The sequence below is a fragment of the Schistocerca americana genome, chromosome 3 (genome assembly GCF_021461395.2).
Source record: "Schistocerca americana isolate TAMUIC-IGC-003095 chromosome 3, iqSchAmer2.1, whole genome shotgun sequence".
In the NCBI taxonomy this organism is placed as follows: Eukaryota; Metazoa; Arthropoda; class Insecta; order Orthoptera; family Acrididae; genus Schistocerca; species Schistocerca americana.
Window position 1 is genome coordinate 38,662,692 of NC_060121.1, and position 23,107 is coordinate 38,685,798.

Below are 23,107 nucleotides of genomic sequence, written 5' to 3' on the forward strand. Positions count from 1 at the left end.
GCCTGAGTTTTCTGAATAACAATCTATATGACATTCAGACACGATAAAAAATGGCCTAGGGATTCTGATGAAGCGTGGGAGTAAGAGAGTAGTGCTGATAAACTGCGAGTCCGGCACCAGAAGGAGCTTACAGTGTCTCGGGACCCTTGTCTCAACTCTGGAGCCAGTAAAAGAACGCTGCGCTCACAAGAAGAGGTGTTACTTGGCACTCGGTGCCCATCTGGTGAATCTTCCACTGCTCAGTCGTCTGAGACCTCCGTATGCGTCTCTAGTTCTTGACACCTTAACTGCAATAAGCAGAGTGCCTTTTCTCTTAACGACGTAGGCAGACTGTTATACAATATGAATGAGACAAATATCTGGTAGATTTTTACTGTTCACGACGACATTTATACAAGTATTTGACAACAGCGATGTGTCATCGATATTGTATTATTTGACGCATTTGGTTGTATATCGCCTTCTAAGCTGTTGCGAATATTTTGTTACTCGATTATGGTCTGTGGACCAAACCTGGTTGTGTAATAAAGAAACTTTTATCAGCAGCTCCTGGCAGTGAACCATGATATTTCCAAACATTTAGTAGCTGTGGGTACAGCCTTCTTAAAGTATATTATTATTATTTTCGATTATTCCCTTAGAGAGCGATTGAATTTGAGTAGTCATGATTTCTTCTTCTTTCTTCGTTCTTCCCAAATTCTCTTCATACGTTCACTATGTTCTCTCTTGCGTCTTCCGACCATCTTTTACCCGTTCTGTTCTCCGTGTGTTCTTCTTTAAGTGTGTGTTTCTTTATGATGTTTCTGAACTGTTCTCTGTTGTTTATGTTGTCTTGTGTGATCCCCAATTCTTTAATGTCTTGTTCTCTTTCAGTGATCCACTTTGTCTTGTTGTTTCTCTTATTTACGATCTCCAATATTTGCCTTGTGAGTCTCCTTTTATTCATCCTGCTGATATGTCCATAAAATTTCACCCTACTCCTTCTAATGGTGTCTGTTATTGTTTCTATGTCTTTGTAAATCTCTCTAGTTGACCTCTTCATCGAAGTTCCGACCCGAAACACTGGTCCATATATTTTACTCATAATTTTTCTTTCCTACTTTTCAATCTCTCTGATCTTCGTATGACCATGAATCACTGTAGTTTTTTGCAGCAGAAAGTGCTTCTGGTAGGAATACTGAGTTGTAATGCCTTAGTTTCGCATTGACAGAAATAGATTTCTTATTATAGTGATTCCAAGTGAGCTTATACGCTTTTTGTAACCTGGAGATTCTATCTTTATTGGCTATTGATTTCAGTCCTTATGGTTGGATTATCTCTCCCAGATATCTGAAGTGGGCAACTTGTGCCGCCTTCCCGTATTGGGTAGTAATGGGGAGATTATCTACAGGTTTGTTTCCTATACACTATGTTTTCTCGTAGGAGATTTGTAGCCCAGTTTTCTGTGAGATTTCGTATAGTTTTTCCAATGCAAGTTTGGCTTCCTCTCTATTGTTCGTTAGAATGGCGGGATCGTCCGCGAAAGCCAGACACTTCACCCTGATTCTCTGCTCTTTTGTAATCCCAAGCTGAATTCCTTTTATTTCCTTTTCCCATGTCCTCACATTTTTTTCCAGAATCATGTTCAATAGGAGGGGGGACATTCCATCTCCTTGGCGAACAATGGAGATGGCGAACAGTGGATATGAAATGCTTCTGAAGTTTGTCCCATGAACTTAACTTTGGAGGTTGTATCTGTTAATGCCTGTTGAATAATTGACCTTGTTTTCCTATCAATCCTGGATTGCTCTAAAGTGAGGAACAATGTTTGTCTTTCTATTCAATTGTAAGCCTTTTTAAAATCGGCAAAATTTACCACAGTATTTCTACATCCTCTCATTTGCAAAATTGTTTTTAAGTTCCGTATCTGTTCGATGCAAGATCGCCCTTTGCGAAACCCTGCCTGATACTCCCCTATTAACTGGTTCGCTTGTTCTTCTAGTCTGTATAACAGGGCCTTTGAAAGAATTTTGTGTATTACAGGGAGCAGTGAAATTCTCCTGTAATTATTTGGATCGGTTTTTGCACCTTTTTTGTGGAGAGGGTGAATTAATGCACATTTCCACTCTCCAGGTATTTGTTCAGTTTCCCAAATATTTGATATAATTCTGTGGGTTGCTTGTGTGAGATTATTGTCATTTAATTTCCATACTTCTGCTACGATTCCATCTTCCCCTGGAGACTTGTTATTCCTAAAAGAATTGATTAATTCCTTTACATCTTTAAGTGGTGGTAGATTTGAATCGGGATTGGATGTGGGTTTTTCTAAATCTAGTTGTTCTGTCGGAGGCTCGCAGTTGAGAAGTGAGTGAAAATATTAAGCTAAAATTTGACAGTTCTTTTTAGGGTTGGTTTCCAGTGATCCATCGCGCCGGCGAGAACACCGATTAGGTGGTTGATACCATGTTACGTTTTCTTGATAAATTCTTGTTGAATTTCTTTAAGCCTGCTTATATCATATCTGCGTTTCTCTCTTCGTATTCCCTTGGATGAATTCTTCCGTATTCCAAAAAATTCCTGCCATTTTTCTATAGTTTTGTTGCTACTGAAAGTTTTCCAAGCTTGTATTCTTTCTTCTACTGCTTGATCACATGCACTGTTCCACCATCTGTGTTTTCTCTTTCTACGGGGTTCTCCAAATTTCATAGTGTTTTTCAGTACTTCTGCAAGTTCCTTCGGTTTGTTGCATTTGATTGCCCAATTTCGTGGAGAATTTCCCGCTTGTTAAGTTTAAGGTATTCTGGATCAATTCTAACCGTTTTGTTCATTGGTTGTTTCTTTATGTTAGGTTGAAATCTAATCTTTATGTGCAGCAGATGGTGGACTGACTCAAAAAATCCTTTTCTTGTTCATACGTTGAGTATTTCTTATTAGATATGGCAACATGGTCCATCGAAAATTCACCCAAAGTTGAATTTGGTGATTTCCATGTTGTAAGATTGTTTACAGGTTTAAGGAATTGTGTAGACATGATTTTAAGTTCAAAAACAGATTTTGAGAAGTTCCGACTCTTTTGCACATGACGTTCCTGGTCCCCCATGTGGGCTTACTAATAATGAAACGAAATGATGTGATGAGGTGTTGCCCTCAACTAGGTACCCTCACTCAGAGTTGAAATATTAAAAGTTATGGCTGGTTTCGTTGTCTAGGGGCTGCCGCATTACAAGCCAAATACTGCTGAGTCTACAATTGAATACACACGTGAATCGAATGGTCGAAGGTTCCCATCACTCGGCAATTGCGAACGTAACGTAGAAACTTATGAATGAGAGAATGCAATTAAATAAAATCTTCAGGTACTATCTTAACAATTTTAAATGATGAGTACGATAGTAGACGTACTTTTGAGAATGCGGTATATTTCTGCAAACATTTATTGGTGTCGATGGTCCAGCAATTAAATAAAACATAAGTTGAATAACAGGGAAACAATCGATTCCTACTTCACGTAATCAATTATGAGCAACAACATAGCTCGCGAGATATTCACTTCTAAACGCATACTACGTCTTCGCTGTAGAAATCACCGAAATCTGACAAGTTGACGACAAGTCGGTACTCCGAAGTGTTTCTGTCACCCTAACCACGCGCAAACCGCTCCACATTCTCCAAGTCTCTCTTGCGACCGTGCGTCCGCCGCGCCGTACTGTTCCAGACTCTCCCGTGTCCTCTCGCGCACTCTCCCACACTCTCTCGTGTCCTCTCCCATCCTCCCGAACTCTCCTCTCACTTCCATCCAGTCTCCCCTTTCACGAGCGCTGTGATTTGCTAGAGCGCTACGCCATGTCTTCAAGCCAACGCACCCACACAAACATAATGAAACACATTCGAAATACTGGATTTACATTTAAATAACTTGAAATTAAATAAATATTCCTACGGCTGGACCATAAACACGCTCTAACACACGTTATTAAGTACATAAACAAATTAAATAAACATATATCAAAGGAATAGAACAAAAGGTAGGCCAGTAGCCTAATGTCTCGGTGCTTTCTAAAACACAGTAAACATTTAACCAATTTGTTCGTGAATAGCATATATCGGATATAAACCAAGACATACACGAATAAATATATTTATAAGCATGCTTCTGCCGTTTTTTCGTGTCACTGTGGAGTTCTTATGGCCTGACGCGATCGACAGTAATCGGCCACTGTTTGTGGCTCCCCTTTAGCCGCTTTTCCTTCATCGAATCTGTTCCTACCTTCTTTAAGTCGAACGCTGATGGCTTACCTTCGGTAGTCTGGCGCAAGCAATCATTATAAACGGTCGATAGGCCAGGAGGGTCACTACCTAAATTTGCTTTGTCGTGGGGCTGCGTATCATGAATTAAGTAGCGACTGAAATGAGTACCACACATCCACAGACACGCATTTATCACTTCTCATTTGTGCTTTATCCTATAGACATCTTACCCAAGAGGTCATCCCCATTTTCAATATCCTTGCATCGTTTTGTATAGCTGAAAGGCTGTGAACGTGATCGGATTAACTGGAGCACGCAGAGACGCGTGTAGCGGCCTCCCTTCCCGCTCTCCCCTGGAACGGCTGTGGAGCCCCCTCGACTGACTGGAACTGACAGTAGTTCTCAACTGTTGCGCAGATACGACTCACTGATCGCTAACAAAATAATGTGGCTGGTGGTGTACATGGTACACAAATGCTCGGCTATCCATCTTTATTTATTTATTGGATTATGGTTTGATGACCATACAAGCAACCATAACTTATACATATCACTAACAACTGTTAGTTTTGACTGTTATCCATGTACAAATTTAAATCCATTTATAGCAAAAGAAATATAATTTTTATAAAGTTGGTGTGTATACACTACGGTTATCTACGTACGTAATTAAATGAAAGTCTGCTATAACAGAAAGTGTATTATTTCTCACTAAATAAGTGTTTACACCCCCCATGAACCATGGACCTTACCGATGGTGGGGAAGCTTGCGTGCCTGAACGATACAGATAGCCGAAACGTAGGTGCAACCACAACGGAGGGGTATCTGTTGAGAGGCCAGACAAACGTGTGGTTCCTGAAGAGGGGCAGCAGCCTTTTCAGTAGCTGCAGGGGCAACAGTCTGGATGATTGACTGATGTGGCCTTGTAACACTAACCAAAATGGCCTTGCTGTTCTGGTACTGCGAACGGCTGAAAGCAAGCGGAAACTACAGCCGTAATTTTTCCCGAGGGCATGCAGCTTTATGTATGGTTCAATGATGATGGCGTCCTCTTGGGTAAAATATTCCGGAGATAAAATAGTCCCCCATTCGGATCTCCGGGCGGGGACTACTCAACGAACGTCGTTATCAGGAGAAAGAAAACTGGCATTCTACGGATCGGAGCATGGAATGTCAGATCCCTTAATCGGGCAGGTAGGTTAGAAAATTTAAAAAGGGAAATGAATAGGTTAAAGTTAGGTATAGTGGGTTATTAGCAAAGTTCGGTGGCAGGAGGAACAAGACTTTTGGTCAGGTCAATATAGGGTTATAAATACAAAATCAAATAGGGGTAATGCAGGAGTAGGTTTAATAATGAATAAAAAAATAGGAGTGCTGGTAAGCTACTACAAACAGAATAGTGAACGTATTATAGTGGCCAAGATAGACACGAAGCCCATGCCTACTGCAGTAGATCAAGTTTATATGCCAACTAGCTCTGCAGATGACGAAGAAATTGATGAAATGTATGATGAGATAAAAGAAATTATTCAGATAGTGAAGGGAGACGAAAATTTAATAGTCATGGGTGACTGGAATTCGACAGTAGGAAAAGGGAGAGAAGGAAACATAGTAGGTGAATATGGATTGGGGCTAAGAAATGAAAGAGGAAGCCGTCTGTTAGAATTTTGCACAGAGCATAACTTAATCATAGCTAACACTTGGTTCAAGAATCATAAAAGAAGGTTGTATACATGGAAGAATCCTGGAGATACTAAAAGGTATCAGATACACTCCTGGAAATTGAAATAAGAACACCGTGAATTCATTGTCCCAGGCAGGGGAAACTTTATTGACACATTCCTGGGGTCAGATACATCACATGATCACACTGACAGAACCACAGGCACATAGACACAGGCAACAGAGCATACACAATGTCGGCACTAGTACAGTGTATATCCACCTTTTGCAGCAATGCAGGCTGCTGTTCTCCCATGGAGACGATCGTAGAGATGCTGGATGTAGTCCTGTGGAACGGCTTGCCATGCCATTTCCACCTGGCGCCTCAGTTGGACCAGCGTTCGTGCTGGACGTGCAGACCGCGTGAGACGACGCTTCATCCAGTCCCAAACATGCTCAATGGGGGACAGATCCGGAGATCTTGCTGGCCAGGGTAGTTGACTTACACCTTCTAGAGCACGTTGGGTGGCACGGGATACATGCGGACGTGCATTGTCCTGTTGGAACAGCAAGTTCCCTTGCCGGTCTAGGAATGGTAGAACGATGGGTTCGATGACGGTTTGGATGTACCGTGCACTATTCAGTGTCCCCTCGACGATCACCAGTGGTGTACGGCCAGTGTAGGAGATCGCTCCCCACACCATGATGCCGGGTGTTGGCCCTGCGTGCTTCGGTCGTATGCAGTCCTGATTGTGGCGCTCACCTGCACGGCGCCAAACGCGCATACGACCATCATTGGCACCAAGGCAGAAGCGACTCTCATCGCTGAAGACGACACGTCTCCATTCGTCCCTCCATTCACGCCTGTCGCGACACCACTGGAGGCGGGCTGCACGATGTTGGGGCGTGAGCGGAAGACGGCCTAACGGTGTGCGGGACCGTAGCCCAGCTTCATGGAGACGGTTGCGAATGGTCCTCGCCGATACCCCAGGAGCAACAGTGTCCCTAATTTGCTGGGAAGTGGCGGTGCGGTCCCCTACGGCACAGCGTAGGATCCTACGGTCTTGGCGTGCATCCATGCGTCGCTGCGGTCCGGTCCCAGGTCGACGGGCACGTGCACCTTCCGCCGACCACTGGCGACAACATCGATGTACTGTGGAGACCTCACGCCCCACGTGTTGAGCAATTCGGCGGTACGTCCACCCGGCCTCCCGCATGCACACTATACGCCCTCGCTCAAAGTCCGTCAACTGCACATACGGTTCACGTCCACGCTGTCGCGGCATGCTACCAGTGTTAAAGACTGCGATGGAGCTCCGTATGCCACGGCAAACTGGCCGACACTGTCGGCGGCGGTGCACAAATGCTGCGCAGCTAGCGCCATTCGACGGCCAACACCGCGGTTCCTGGTGTGTCCGCTGTGCCGTGCGTGTGATCATTGCTTGTACAGCCCTCTCGCAGTGTCCGGAGCAAGTATGGTGGGTCTGACACACCGGTGTCAATGTGTTCTTTTTTCCATTTCCAGGAGTGTAGATTATATACTGGTAAGACTGAGATTTAGGAACCAGGTTTTAAATTGTAGGACATGTGCAGGGGCAGATGTGGACTCTGACCACAATCTATTGGTCATGAACTGTAGATTAAAATTGAAGAAATTGCAAAAAAGTGGGAATTTAAGGGGTTGGGACCTGGATAAACTGAAAGAACCAGAGGTTGTACAGAGTTTCAGGGAGAGCATAAGGGAACAATTGACAGGAATGGAGGAAAGAAATACAGTAGAAGACGAATAGGTAGCTCTGAGGGATGAAGTAGTGAAGGCAGCAGAGGATCAAGTAGGTAAAAAGACGAGGGCTAGTAGAAATCCTTGGGTAACAAAAGAAATATTAAATTTAATTGATGAAAGGAGAAAATATAAAAATTCAGTAAATGAAGCAGGCAAAAAGGAATACAAACGTCTCAAAAATGAGATCGACAGGAAGTGCAAAATGGCTAAGCAGGCATGGCTAGAGGACAAATGTAAGGATGTGGAGGCTTATCTCACTAGGGGTAAGATAGATACAGCCTACAGGAAAATTAAAGAGACCTTTGGAGAAAAGAGAGCCACCTGCATGAATATCAAGAGCTCAGATGGAAACCCAGTTCTAAGCAAAGAAGGGAAAGCAGAAAGGTGGAAGGGGTATATAGAGGGTCTATACAAGAGCGATGTACTTGAGGACAATATTATGGAAATGGAAGAGGATGTAGATGAAGATGAAATGGGAGATAGGATATTGCGTGAAGAGTTTGACAGAGCATTGAAAGACCTGAGTCGAAACAAGGCTCCGGGAGTAGACAACATTCCATTAGATCTACTGACGGCCTTGGAAGAGCCAGTCCTGAAAAAACTCTACCATCTGGTGAGCAAGATATATGAGACAGGCGAAATAACCTCAGACTTCAGGAAGAATATAGCAATTCCAATCCCAAAGAAAGCAGGTGTTGACAGATGTGAAAATTACCGAACTATCAGTTTAATAAGTCACAGCTGCAAAATAATAACACGAATTATTTACAGGCGAATGGAAAAACTGGCAGAAGCCGACCTCGGGGAGGATCATTTTTGGATTCCGTAGAAATGTTGGAACACCTGAGGCAATACTGACCTTACGACTTATCTTAGAAGAAAGATTAAGGACAAGCAAACCTACGCTTGTAGCATTTGTAGACTTAGAGAAAGCTTTTGACAATGTTGACTGGAATACTCTCTTTCAAATTCTAAAGGTGGCAGGGGTAAAATACAGGGAGCGAAAGGCTATTTACAATTTGTACAGAAACCAGATGGCAGTTATAAAGTCGAGGGGTATGAAAGGGAAGCAGTGGTTGGGAATGGAGTGAGACAGGGTTGTAGCCTCTCCCCGATGTTATTCAATCTGTATATTGAGCAAGCAGTAAAGGAAACAAAAGAAAAATTTGGAGTAGGTATTAAAATCCATGCAGAAGAAATAAAAACTTTAAGGTTCGCCGATGACATTGTAATTCTGTCAGAGACAGCAAAGGACTTGGAAGAGCGGTTGAATGGAATGGACAGTGTCTTGAAGGGAGGATATAAGATGAACATCAACAAAAGCAAAACGAGGATAATGGAATGTAGTCGAATTAAGTCGGGTGATGCTGACGGAATTAGATTAGGAAATGAAACACTTAAAGTAGTAAGGGAGTTTTGCTATTTGGGTCGAAGTAGAGAGGATATAAAATGTAGACTGGCAATGGCAAGGAAAGCGTCTCTGAAGAAGAGAAATTTGTTAACATCGACTGTATATTTAAGTGTCAGGAAGACGTTTCTGAAAGTATTTGTATGGAGTGTAGCCATGTATGGAAGTGAAAGATGGACAATAAATAGTTTGGACAAGAAGAGAATAGAAGCTTTTGAAATGTGGTGCTACAGAAGAATGCTGAAGGTTAGATGGGTAGATCACATAACTAATGAGGAGGTATTGGGGAGAAGAGAAATTTGTGGCACAACTTGACTAGAGGAAGGGATCGGCTGGTAGGGCATATTCTGAGGCATCAAGGGATCACAAATTTAGCGTTGTACGGCAGCGTGGAGGGTAAAAATCGTAGAGAGAGACCAAGAGATGAATACACTAAGCAGATTCAGAAGGATGTAGGCTGCAGTAAGTACTGGGAGATGAAGAAGCTTTCACAGGATAGAGTAGCATGGAGAGCTGCATCAAACCAGTCTCAGGACTGAAGACCACAACAACAACAACAACAAGTGTTTACAAAAACATTTGATTTTTTGTGTTCCGATGTATTGGGTCCGTGCGGTTCTCGGCCTCCGGTCCGCCCCCTCTGGCTGGCCCCGCCCTCCTCCTCCTCCTCCTCCTCCCTGCCGTAAATCCAGATTCTGGCGTATCATTTCATACGGGCACTGCTGATTCCTGGAGACTTGTGTATAGGAGTTGATACACCGTAGCGTCTTTTGTTCTTAAGAGGAGGCTCCTGTGCCACATGGCACTCACTTGATTTATTGTCTCATCTATCCTCTCTGATCTAATATTACATGCTTCATGTCTTCTTCATCTAAACAACTGCAAAGACGATTCTCGATCAGTCTCAGGTGATGTAAATATTCTTTAAAACGACCGTTATCGAATTTCATTCGCGCAGTGGAAGGGTAAGACACTCCTAACAGGGTGTGCTTCGTATACCAATGCGTTAACAGGATCGCAGGCTGTACTGCTCTGTATGTGGTCGATTCGTCGGCTCCGTTCCTCGCCCCACCTCATTCTCGTCGTCCTTTTAAGTCGTTGTACGGAGTCCGTGTGCGGCACCGTTGGACAACGTTCTGCTCCTGACGTTGTGCCTTGTTCAGCGTTGGTCTGACTCCTCTTTGCTGATTTTGCAGCATACTGTCTTGTTGTATAATTCCATAAACAACCAGATTGTTGTGTCACTAGGTAAACCCATTTTTCAAGATTAACGCTCGCGAATGGGTTAAGTTAATAACTTTGTCCCGGATGCAGTTTTCTGTGTACGTAATTGCCTGTAAAACGACTACTAGCTCCGCCGTCATAAGAGATATTTCTACAAGTAATTTATAGGGTCCCGAAGCATCTGTTGTCTAGTCTATGAATGCACACTCAGTGCCATTTGCAATTTTGACATCATCTATATATATTACTCTGGGATCTGTTATATGTCCTAAGACATATGCTGCGAATGGTTACCATAGGTATGTTTCACAATGTTCGCTTTGATTTGAGGAAGGATATGTGATAACAGTTGTAACATGGTAGATCTGTAGCGCGTATGACTTCGTGCTGAGCTCTTCAATTTCAAAATAATCCAGAACATATGTCGGCGCCTTTTTGTTGATCCAACAGCATCCGATAAAACAGTCGATCGCCACCGTACGGATACTCGATACAACCAACGCTCTCGTAAACTGGCTGTATGCTAGCATGAATTTCGACGAGAGATGATGCAGTAGGAGGTGTAATGGGGCTTCTAATGTCTCCCATAACAGTGTATTTCTTCGCGTAAATTTCATTGCACCGACACAGATGCGGAGCGCTTTATTCTGTATTTTGTCTGTACAGAAAACGGACGGCGGTAATAAGAGTCTAGGGGCACTAAAGGGAAACAGTGGTTGAGAAGGGTGTGAGACACGGTTCTAACCTATGCCCGATATTATTCAATCTGTACACTGAACAAGCAGTTAAGGAAATCAAACAAATACTTCCAGTAGTAGTTACAGTTCAGGGAAAAGCAATAAATACTTAAAGGTTTGCCGATGACATTGTAGTTCTGTCAGAGACAGCAGAGGATGGTTCAAATGGCTCTAAGCACTATGGGACATAACATCTGAGGTCATTAGTCCCGTAGAACATAGAAGTACTTAAACCTAACTAACCTAAGGACATCACCCACATCCATGACCCAGGCAGGATTCGAACCTGCGACCGTAGCAGCAGCGCTGTTCCGGACTGAAGTGTCTAGAACCGCTCGGCGACAACGGCTGGCGCAGAGGTAGAGAGGATATAAAATGTAGACTGGCAACGGCAAGGGAAACATTTCTGAAGGAGAGAAATTTGTTGACTTCGAATATACATTAAAGTGTTAGAAAATCTTTTCTGAATGTATTTGTATGGAGCGTAGCCATGTATGGAAGTAAAACATGGACAATAGACAGTTTAGACAAAAACGGAATAGAAACTTTCGAAATGTGGTGCTGCGGAAGAATGCTGAAGATTAGATGGGTAGATCGCGTAACTAATGAGGAGGTACTTAAAAGAATTGGGGAGACAAAACAGTTGATACGGCGCCTTCTGATACACCAAGGGAGCACCAGTTTAGTATTGGAGGGAAGCATAGGGAGCAAAAATCGTAGAGAGACACAAAGAGATGAATACAGTAAGCAGATTTAGAAGGATGCAGTAGCTAATCGGAGATGAAGAGGCTTGCACAGGATAGAGTAGCGTGGAGAGCTGCATCAAACCAGTCTCAGGACTGAAGACCACAACAACAACAACAACAATTAGGGTGGAAGTGCTTGCAGATGCATTGCAAACGCATGCACAGTCCAGGTAGGGACGATTAAGTGCTCTGTAAATACGTAGAGCCACATTGGAGGCACCCGCTCCCCCCCCCCCCCCCCCTCAACCTCTCCCCCTCCCCCCCTCCCCTCCCCCAGGGCAACTGCCGTTTCGCATTTCTGTTTTACTCTTCCTACATGTAGACTTCATATCAGCTTGTGACCTATTTCCGAGTCAAATATTTGATAGTTTCGTCGATTGGTAATGTATATGGGCCTAGTTTCATTTAATTGAGTCCAGTACATCTTTGTCTAGTGAATACACAGAGTGAGGTCTTCCTGGGAGATATAGACAGTGAATTAATAGGAGCCAAGACTGGAAATTCTCCATCAGTTGTCCTAATGCCTCGGTGCATAAATGTAGAGTCTGTCAGCAAATTGCACGATCTTAGTGTGATCGCCCACTAAATAATTTGAAATATTGAATAGCATTGACGACGAAATAGAGTATTGCGGCAAGCCAGTAGTCGCCATCCGCGGTCCCTTTGTTTGTGGGCCATTTTTAATCATGATCTGTCGATGTGATAATAATAGTTGTACATTTGAGCAAATCTTCTTATCACATCGTTGGTAATCAGGAAATGTGTTGATATCGGTAAGTATTTATTTTCGCGTAGGGATTTGCGAATGTCGGTTGTTAAAAGCATTAGAAGTTCGTTTAAGGCCTTTCCTCTTCCAGTCCGAAATTGGTACGCCGACAGAGGGCTTGCCTTTTGCCGCTCACCACCCCAGCCTCTAATGTTTTGTGGGTGCATGTTAGCAACATTATCGGTCCACGTGATTCAACCTTCTCTTCTTTCTCAGTTGTCACTGTTCTCGCTAGTTTCATGGACGGAATAACGATACATTGATCCTATACACTGTTCAGGAAGTTAATTAGGTGTTGTTTTCCTACTCGCGGGAGGTGGCAAAGCATTCCGTAGTCAATGTTGTCAGGGGACGGGACTGTACATTTGGAACGTAGTGGTTCTTTCTCCACCTCTGTCAGTGTGTGCGGCTGCACACGCTAGTGCCTTGAACCCTCACACCTCTGTTGGGGTCTGGCGGCCGCCACTTTCTGCAGCGCTCCCTCTGGCACGCCGTCCCTCTCTTGGCGGGGCGTTTAATTTTCCGCCAAATTTATGTAAGTGGTATTTCTTTAAAAAAAAAGTCCAACATAATTTTCCCCAGTTTCTTCTTAACTTTTGATTCAAAGTACGTTTGGCATTTGCTATAGCACAGTTAACTTCGAAATGATTTACTAATGTGGTGTATTGCTTGTATCGCCTTAGTGCTTCTTTTTACTTATTAGCTTTGCGTCCTGGCTTTCTGCCTTCCACCGTGGCCTCGGAGGTTCTCTAAGAACATAAGACGTTCGCTTTTGCGCCGTGGACTTTCTCGATTATGGCCTCTGTAAAAGCAGTATACGTTCCTATAGCGCCACGTGTATCCGCAATTACATATATGTTGTCTTCCACGTATGTGTACGCCTTCTAGTCGGCTTTCCGTATATCCCAGATATACATGTTATAACGAATTTCGGTAGACCGTTCCGGCCGTGGAAGCTTATTTAGCAGCTTTAGGTGGTCCGATTCTAGTGGGACATACACTATGCACCCTGCCATTACAGGAGCCAGATAGCTAGGCCAACAGCTGACTTTTCCCAACTAGACGTACTGATGCAGTTCGCCGACTAATCGATCAGCGTGAGCAATTTCTCTGCATCGATTTTTTCCAGAATCATGTTCCTCTCACTATCAGCCCGTCTACAGCGCCATGCTCGGTGGCGTGTGCTGAGATCTCTCGACATCGCTTTAGAACCGCCCACTTGCTGTAATACTGTTTATTGTCCTCCAGTAATCAGTCCTGTCGCCAGAGGAAGGCGCGCTGACGGACCATCCACCACCTGTGGCCTCTCCGCCTACCTGCTGTGTTCCCGCCGCGGTCCGCTCCCAGGGGCGGTGGTGCCTCCATCCATCCCAGCATTCAGATCTCTACGACTGAACAAAGTCTCGTCCTTTGTCCTTGCAGAACCAAGTGCTGACTCCCGTACTTCGCTGAAGTTATAGGCAGCATTGCGGTTGATCAGGTGGTCCCTGGTTCGACTCAGTGCTGCAGTCCCAGGACTCCAGTGTAACTGTATTCAATATAGCCGGCCACTGAGCCACACCTGACCTCGGTGAGATGATCGATCACAAGCTGAAAGCACATCAGTGAGTTGTTTTGCCATTTAATGCGCTGGGTGAAGCAGAAGGACCAGGTAAAGGATGGCAAAAGGCAAATGCTAATGGCAAGTCGACAGGCCGTGGCACGTGCGCGTGTCTGACCCTCGTTCTCTTGTGTTGTGTTGTGCAGGACTGATTTGGAGTGAGGTGAAGCAGCTGTGGGACGTCGGCCTGGAGGAGTACGCCAACGACATGTGGAACGTAATCGACTTCGTGACCAACTCGCTATACGTGGCGACGGTGGCGCTGCGCGTCGTCGCCTACTACCAGGTACGGTGCACACATCCACTACACTGTCAGGTGTCGCTGCATATAGCACGTCCACATACACTGCAGGTGTGACGGTAGCCTCAGCGAAGAAGAATGGCCCGATAATTCGATCGTGCAATAGCGCGCACCACTGTCAGGCGGCCCGCCCCACATACTACCAGTCACCCCGCATGTGCGGCGCACCCGCCCCACATACTGTGCATCTGTCCCGCATACTACTATGTACGCTGGCCCACACACTATTATGTACGGTCTACCTGCACGACGTCCGACTACGTACAGTACATAGATACAGTGCGCCTTCTCTGCATACGAACACGTACAACGTGGACTCGGACATTTCTCTCCGCCTTTCTTATAACGTGTACTGGATTGTAAGTACAGGGTGTCCGAAAAGTCTTTCCCTGATTACATAAATTGATAACTCAGGCTATAAGTAAGATACAAATATGAAACGGGTGTCTAATTGTTTACAAACTATCAAAGTTTTTTTCACACATCAGTAAACTTCCACATGAGCACCCTTGGTAGCACGTTGCACATCTACGCGATATTCAATTTCCGTCCACACATTAGCCAACATCACTGGAGGGATCGATTCAACGACTGTGGTTATCCGTTGCTGCAGGGTTTCAAGATCTGGTACACGTATTCGGTAGACCTCGTCCTTGACATAACCCCATAAATAGAAGTCTGATGGGGTTATGTCAGGAGAGCGTGGAGGCCAAACCGTTGGCCCATCACGACCAATCCATCCCCCAGGAAAGGTCATATCGAGATAGGCACGGACGTTCAAACCCCTATGAGGCGGTGCACCGTCTTGCTGAAACAAGACATCGTGGTGATACTGAAGCACCTGTGGAACAGCATAAAGTTGCATCATGTCCAGATACACTGCAGATGTGATGGTAGCCTCAGCGAAGAAGAATGGCCCGATAATTCGATCGTGCAGTAGCGCGCACCAAACATTCACCTTTGGACTGCCTCTGGTGCACTCCATGACCTCGCCAGTGGGTTGTGATCCCCAAATGCGCACATTATGGCGATTCACTACTCCACTGACAAAAAAGGTCGCTTTGTCGGAAAAGGCAATTCGTCTGAGATAACCATCATCGTCCTCAATACGTGATAGCATTTCGACCACAAAGTCATATCGACGTATAATGTCATTGGGCAACAATGGAAGTGGAAGTTTAGTGATGTGTGAAAAAAACTTTGATAGTTTGTAAACAATTAGACACCAGTTTCATATTTGTATCTTACTCCTAGCCTGAGTTATCAATTTATGTAATCAGGGAAAGACTTTTAGGACACCCTGTACTTTAATTATACTGTTATCTGAATTTGCTTTTATTTCATTTTCCACCGCCGAACATTTAGATGAAGGTATTGGATTCAGTTTTGCCCGAAATAAAGTATGACTTTGTTACTCAAAGTTATCGCATCAGACTTTTATGCTGCCTAGTTTTTTCGAGGAGATCATCTGATTGCATCGTGAAACTTCACTGGCTCCTTGATTCCACACCTCCACTAACTGCACTGGTTTATTAATTTTATTCTGATTTGGTGTCGTGTTTTCTTTTTATGCGTATCAACATGATCACAAAATGAAAAGTGCAAGTGATGTAAGTTATGTGTTGTAAAAAATGTGGGTAAATAAACGCCGTAATTCGCCCAGCTGGAGCACGGGGACTGATGAACAGATCTCCAGGACCACACATGTGGGCTACCGACGCTGGAAATCGCCACTGAAGATACTTCACAAATAAAAGAAGCGAAACGCGTATGGCAATAAACAAACTGCCTTTCATTTAGGTACGTAAACGGAACATAAACGAATTTTGAAGCAACTAAGGAAAGACGGAAAAGAGAAAAAATGACGATACAATCCATCTCTTCAAAAACTGACTAATACTTACTATAAACTCAAGAAAGCAGGAGATACCTGTCTTCCTCTGCTAGTATCTTTTTCAATATCTGTATGTTATTGGCAATGTTTATAAAGACGAAATTAAGTCAATCGATTCGACTAAAGCATCGTCGTGAGACGCATTTGGTCGTTCACTAGTCGTAACGTGAGGTGAGTGGGCGCCAGTGAGTGTGTAACGTGCGCGTGGGGCACACCATACTCACTAAAGCCTGTACCACAGTAAGTGACTGGGGTTCACCTTACGAGACAGGATTTTTGTATATATATTGACTGCGTGTACCTGAATGGTGGCAAATCAGACTTACACCCACTCTGTAATAACAATGATACGTCAAATAAGTCCGAAATGCAACTACACGTCAGGACGGACAAAAAGCTACACAGAAGATACTACTAATTTGTTAATAATACGGTCGCCAGCGTAATTAGGCATTAACTGAGTTTCTTCCCTGTACAAGTTGGCAGATATTCATGCAAAGCAACAAGTAGTAACACTGCATAATATAGTAAAATTTTAGAACTAGAAAATCTATTGAACTGATAATTTCACGTTCTGTACTGATATGGATAAACTATAAATACATAACACTACACTATAATGTATACTACCAAATTTCGTACTGTCTATTGATCTGATTAAAATCGGGCATAGGTTACCCTAGAAATAGCACTTTGGGGCCACACACAAAATGTCAATTTTGATAAAGATAACACTGATAAATTTTGGCTTTTGCATTGACTTTAACTTTTGCTGGTGAAATCAATTTAGAGCACTTCAGAATTCAAATGAATAAAAAAAAGGGGGGGGACCTGAAACTGTTGTGATCACTGTATTAAGAAATTTGATTACTGAAATTATTATGCGCTCAAGATTTCCAGCATATGAGTTACTACTCTTTTTATCGCATTTACTGCTCATTTAAATACCTTTATATCTGTCTCAAAATAATTAAACTTCATTACTATATCAATATTAAAGTTATCTCCCAACTTTGTCAGACCTTCGTTATTCATTTACTGGTTCATTAACAAAACAGTTCTTTAAACACCATTCTTACATAGTTAGGTCTGAAGGTAATTATTATTAACACACATTTTAATTTTTCATCTCGGGACACTCAGATTGCACAACATTTGGAAAGGACCCTATCTAGGTTAGTTGTGAGGATAATTAAATGATAGGAAAGTTCTGGTAAAATTTTAGTTGTTATTGAACAGTATGGAACAAAAGTAACACTGGTCCATACGAATACAGTACTAAAAGTTTCAACCTGTTTGTATCGATGCGGCGGCTGGCAGGCGGCGAGATGGCGAGGCACAAAGCACACATACAACCACAGCTATGGCTCTTGACGTATCGGCACTTTATTTCTTCACAGCGTCGCAATACTTTTCCATTTAGTGCCTATGGAATTTTGCCATGCTGTATGGGCGTTGGAACGGCATACCCGAGGCTCAATGAAACTACATCTTCTAGGAGAGCCTCCTTGCTCCAGAACGTGTTGCTCAGACCAATGCCAAACTCCAACTACTACTGCTGAGCCCGTTGTGCCGTGCAGTGCACGCGTGCATTTTCCCGCGCTCGCCTGCCATCCACCTTTTACCGCTCCCTTACAGACAGGGTATTCACCCGAGGTTTTGCATTTTACATATCCTAACACATTGCCTTCGTATAGACCAGACGCACAGTTACAATTTTAAACATCTTACAACAGTCTCAACATTTGTTACATTTCAATTCTATTACAATATTGCTTGACATTTAACATAAACATTAATATTCACATTGAAAATTGTTTACAGTTTTCTTAACACAGTGGCATGAAACAAGAAAACAAATGAAATCAGAACATCAATTACTTAAGTTTAAAGAAAAATCAGATGGAAAAAAATATTATTTATATGTACAATAGTACAACGTCGTTGTTGTTACAAGTGACGTCCACCTACTCTGCTCTGCATGTGGGGCGTGGCTTCAGCAAGTATCTGCCCGTAACGAAGGTTCACAGGAAATAAAGTGATCCGTTACAGGCGCCTTGTATGTTGGTTGCTCAGTTGTTCATTTATTAGATCTGGCAGCTTAATACAACAATGAAACCTTACAGCTCTAGTTAATTTCCGGAACTACGCGACTCATTCGACACATGGCACCTCTCTTTACTCACAACCTTTCTGCTGACTCTTCGTTACACTATCTGAGCAGTTCCGTTTTCCTCTGTGTCAAAAACTGAGGCAGTGCCACTCTGACAGGAAACAGGCGTTGATCCAAGGGGAAGTGAAAATTGTTTAGCATTTACCACCACAGGTCTTGGGCATACAATTTTCCAGTAATATAATCTCTGGAAGTACATTGTTAATCACAGAGTGCTTTGATTTCTTTAAAATATCATTTATAGAGTACGTTTTAATTCATATTTTAGTGATATGTTTGGTTGTATATATTGACTGTCTGGTAAAAAATACTTCTTGTTCTCTAATGTCTTCGATATGTGACGTACACGTAACAAGTAAGTTCCATTTGCATTTCTTTCTGTGCTGTTGCTGCAGGCACACTTTGGAGCATGTGTAGTAGTTGCTTTGAATGGAGAAGGAGATTAGACAATTTTATTTCTGTGAATAATGTTGATGCTGTAGAGTGCTTGTTTAGAATGGCGAAGCTGATTTAAAATCCCGCAGGTTGTGAGATTAAATTTGGATGTAGCCAGTCTGACCACCTTTCGTACAGCCTCTAGCGACTTCCATCTCATTTTCCACCCAAAAGTGCTCCTTGAACGTCAAAATTTCAGCAACGACAACAGAGAACATGTAACCACACAATCGACTACATAGGCGACAATGTTCTATACGAAGACCTGCGGAATGCTATGACCCTGTAAAACAATAGTTTAAGATTGATAGTTTACATCCAATAAATGGATGTAATGGAAAAACTGGTAGAAGGCGACCTCGGGGAAGATCAGTTTGGATTCCGTAGAAATATTGGAACACGTGAGGCAATACTGACCTTACGACTTATCTTAGAAGCTAGATTAAGGAAAGGCAAACCTACGTTTCTGGCATTTGTAGACTTAGAGAAAGCTTTTGGCAATGTTGACTGGAATACTCTCTTCCAAATTCTGAAGGTGGCAGGGCTAAAATACAGGGAGCGAAAGGCTATTTACAATTTGTACAGAAACCAGATGGCGGTTATAAGAGTCGAGGGGTACGAAAGGGAAGCAGTGGTTGGGAAGGGAGTGAAACAGGGTTGTAACCTATCCCCGATGTTATTCAATCTGTATATTGAGCAAGCAGTGAAGAAAACAAAAAGAAAAATTCGGAGTAGGTATTAAAATCCATGCAGAAGAAATAAAAACTTTGAGGTTCGCCGATGACATTGTAATTCTGTCAGAGACAGCAAAGGACTTGGAAGAGCAGTTGAACGGAATGGACAGTGTCATGAAAGGAGGGTATAAGATGAACATCAACAAAAGCAAAACGAGGATAATGGAATGTAGTCGAATTAAGCCGGGTGATGCTGAGGGAATTAGATTAGGAAATGAGACACTTAAAATAGTAAAGGAGTTTTGCTATTTGGGGAGCAAAATAACTGATGATGGTCGAAGTAGAGAGGATATAAAATGTAGACTGGCAACTGCAAGGAAAGCGTTTCTGAAGAAGAGAAATTTGTTAACATCGAGTTTGTCAGGAAGTCGTTTCTGAAAGTATTTGTATGGAGTGTAGCCATGTATGGAAGTGAAACATGCACGTTAAATAGTTTGGACAAGAAGAGAATAGAAGCTTTCGAAATGTGGTGCTACAGAAAAATGCTGAAGATTAGATGGGTAGATCATGTAACTAATGAGAAGGTACTGAATAGGATTAGGGAGAAGAGAAGTTTGTGGCACAACTTGACTAGAAGAAGGGATCTGTTGGTAGGACATGTTCTGAGGCCTCAAGGGATCACCAATTTAGTATTGGAGGGCAGCGTTGAGGGTAAAAGTCGAAGCGGGAGACCAAGAGATGAATACACTAAACAGATTCAGAAGGATGTAGGTTGCAGTAGGTACTGTGAAATGAAGAAGCTTGCACAGGATAGAGTAGCATGGAGAGCTGCATCCAACCAGTCTCAGTACTGAAGACCACAACAACAACAATCCAATAAATATTTTTGTTATATCTATACTTCTTTTGTTTGTATTAATAACAGTACTGATTTCTGGGTACACCTCACAATATCATTTGACTCTGTTCCTAGTTCACTATCACAAATGCAGCTGTTGCTGTATTAAGTACTTTGTTTTTAATAATGTGTATAATTGGTTGCCAGGCGTCCTCAAAAGGTGCAGCAAAGATGCCCAATTCCTTACACAGATATTGACAATGTAATGGAATACATTAGTTGTTAGCATCCTTACGGGACTAATGTGGAGGTAATGCGTGTGCGTGTGTGTGGTGGCAGGTGCAGAAGGAGCTGGCGCTCCGCAGGGAGACAGAGGGTCCAGCTCCGCGGGACCTGCCGCGCGAGGAGTGGGACACCTGGGACCCCATGCTCATCGCCGAGGGCCTCTTCTCCGCCGCCAACATCTTCAGGTGAGCCGCAGCCGGCGCTGCCCCCGCCTCCCTGAAGTCAGCCCTGCCCTAGTCAGGTGGATGGTGCAGGGCTGCGCCTAGTCAGCACCAGAGGCCTCCTACACAGCCCGCAACGTGTCTGCGAACAGTTAAAAATTAGTCCCAGTCCATCTCCATATATCCACCTTGCATTTCCAGAATTACTACTCGGTATCGGTAGGTAACTGTCAGCGCCATTTCTTGGTATGTGGAAGTTCAATTACCATACCTAATCTCAGAAACAATGCGCAGTTCCCCAAAATGGTATTATTTAGGGATGTGGGTATTCCAGTGAATAAAAAGAAACAGCCGAGTGAGCGGCGTAGCCCTGCACACTCCACATTAATATTGTCGTAATGAAATTAACGTCAAAAAAAGTTTTCAATCACACCGGTTCCCAGAACTCCTGAAGATAGACGTGGACTGTGTATATCGTATCAGCCTCTTTCACTGTTCAAAGATGTCACTAAACCCGCCCAAAGATGTAAACAACCGTGTATGAGCAGCGGCTGTTAGACGGATTGGGTCAGCCGATCAGTTCCAGTCATCTCACCAGCAAGGAGGACACGGCTCGTGTTGTCCGCAGTTTAACCGTGCCTAGACGGTCAATACGGCGGTTCGATCGCGTCCGCATTGTTACTTTGTGCCAGGAAGGGCCTTCACCGAGGCAAGTGACTAGGCGTCTCGGAGTGAACCAAAGTGATTTTGTTCGGACACGAAGGAGATACAGAGAGACAGGAACTGTCGATAACATGCCTCGCTCAGGCCGCCCAAGGGCTATTACTGCAGTGGATGACCGCTACCTACTGATTACGGTTCGGAGGAACACTGACAGCAACGCTTTTCGTCCAGCCACAGGACGTCGTGTTACGACTCAAACCGTGCGCAGCTTCACCCCCCACGTCCATGGCGACGCCCATCTTCGCAACCACGACACTGTGCAGCGCGATACAGATGGACTCAACAACATGCCGAATGGACCGTTCTGGATTGGCATCACGTTCTCTTCACCGATGATTGTCGCATATGCCTTCAACCAGACAATCGTCGGAGACCTGTTTGGAGGGAACTCAGTCAGGCTGAACGTCTTAGACACACTGTCCAGTGAGTGCAGGCCAAGGTGGAGGTTCCCTACTGTTTTAGGGTGGCATTATGTGGGGCTCACGTATGCCGCTGGTGGTCATGGAAGGCACTGTAACGGCTGTACGATATGTGAATGCAATCCTCCGACCGATAGTGAAACCCTATTCGCAACATATTGGCGGGGCATTCGTCTTCATGCGCGCCCCCATCGTGCATATCTTGTGAATGACTTCCTTCAAGATAACGACATCGTTCGACTAGAGAGGCCAGCATGTTCACCAGATATGAACCCTATCGAACACGCCTGGGATATATTGAAAAGGGCTATTTACGGACGTCGTGACCCACCAACGACTCTGAGGGATCTACGCCGAATCGCCGTTGAGGAGTGGGACAATCTGGACCAACAATGCCTTGATGAACTTGTGGATAGTATGCCACGACGAATACAGACGTGCATCAATGCAAGAGGACGTGCTACTATGTAATAGAGGTACCGGCGTGTACAGCAATCTGGACCACCTCCTCTGAAGGTCTCGTTGTATGGTGGTACAACATGCCGTGTCTGGTTTTCATGAGCAACGAAATGGGCGGAAATGACGTTTCTGCTGATCTCTCTTCCAATTTTCTGTACAGGTTCCGGAACTCTTGGAATCGAGGTGATGCAAAACCCTTTTTGATGTGTATATTACCAATTGAATTTGTCTCAACCACAGCACTACGTCGAGTTCTAGCACAAATGACACATTACAGCTCGTGTTTAGAAATGCCCTCAGTTCTCAAGATTCCACATTACATCTCTCGACGTATGTTTCCCACAGAACTCAGCCCCATCGCATTTTCGGATGCTCTGGGGAAATTTTATGCGTTCCTCCAGCAGACACTATGGAGCTGGCGTCGGAGTGCCCGTTGCTGTCAGTGTTTGTGGATTCAGGAAGCTGACACAGATTCTGCAGTACAGTAGTGAATGTCACAGCAGGCAGCGGCCAACTGACGACGCAGACTGGTGCAGGCTACGTGTTGCGTTGCTATGCCGCTATGGTGGTGTGGGCTGAGCTGCACTCTAG

General features: G+C 43.9%; 1 protein-coding gene across 1 annotated transcript in view; it reads left to right on the forward strand.

Annotated features, from left to right (window-relative positions):
- Positions 1-23,107, forward strand: part of LOC124605243 (transient receptor potential-gamma protein-like) — a 454,685-nt gene that overhangs the window by 208,332 nt on the left and 223,246 nt on the right. Inside the window, exons 6-7 of the mRNA XM_047136797.1 lie at positions 14,301-14,440; positions 20,809-20,939. Of these exons, the coding sequence (XP_046992753.1) occupies positions 14,301-14,440; positions 20,809-20,939 (271 nt within the window). The remainder of the gene's footprint in view (positions 1-14,300; positions 14,441-20,808; positions 20,940-23,107) is intronic.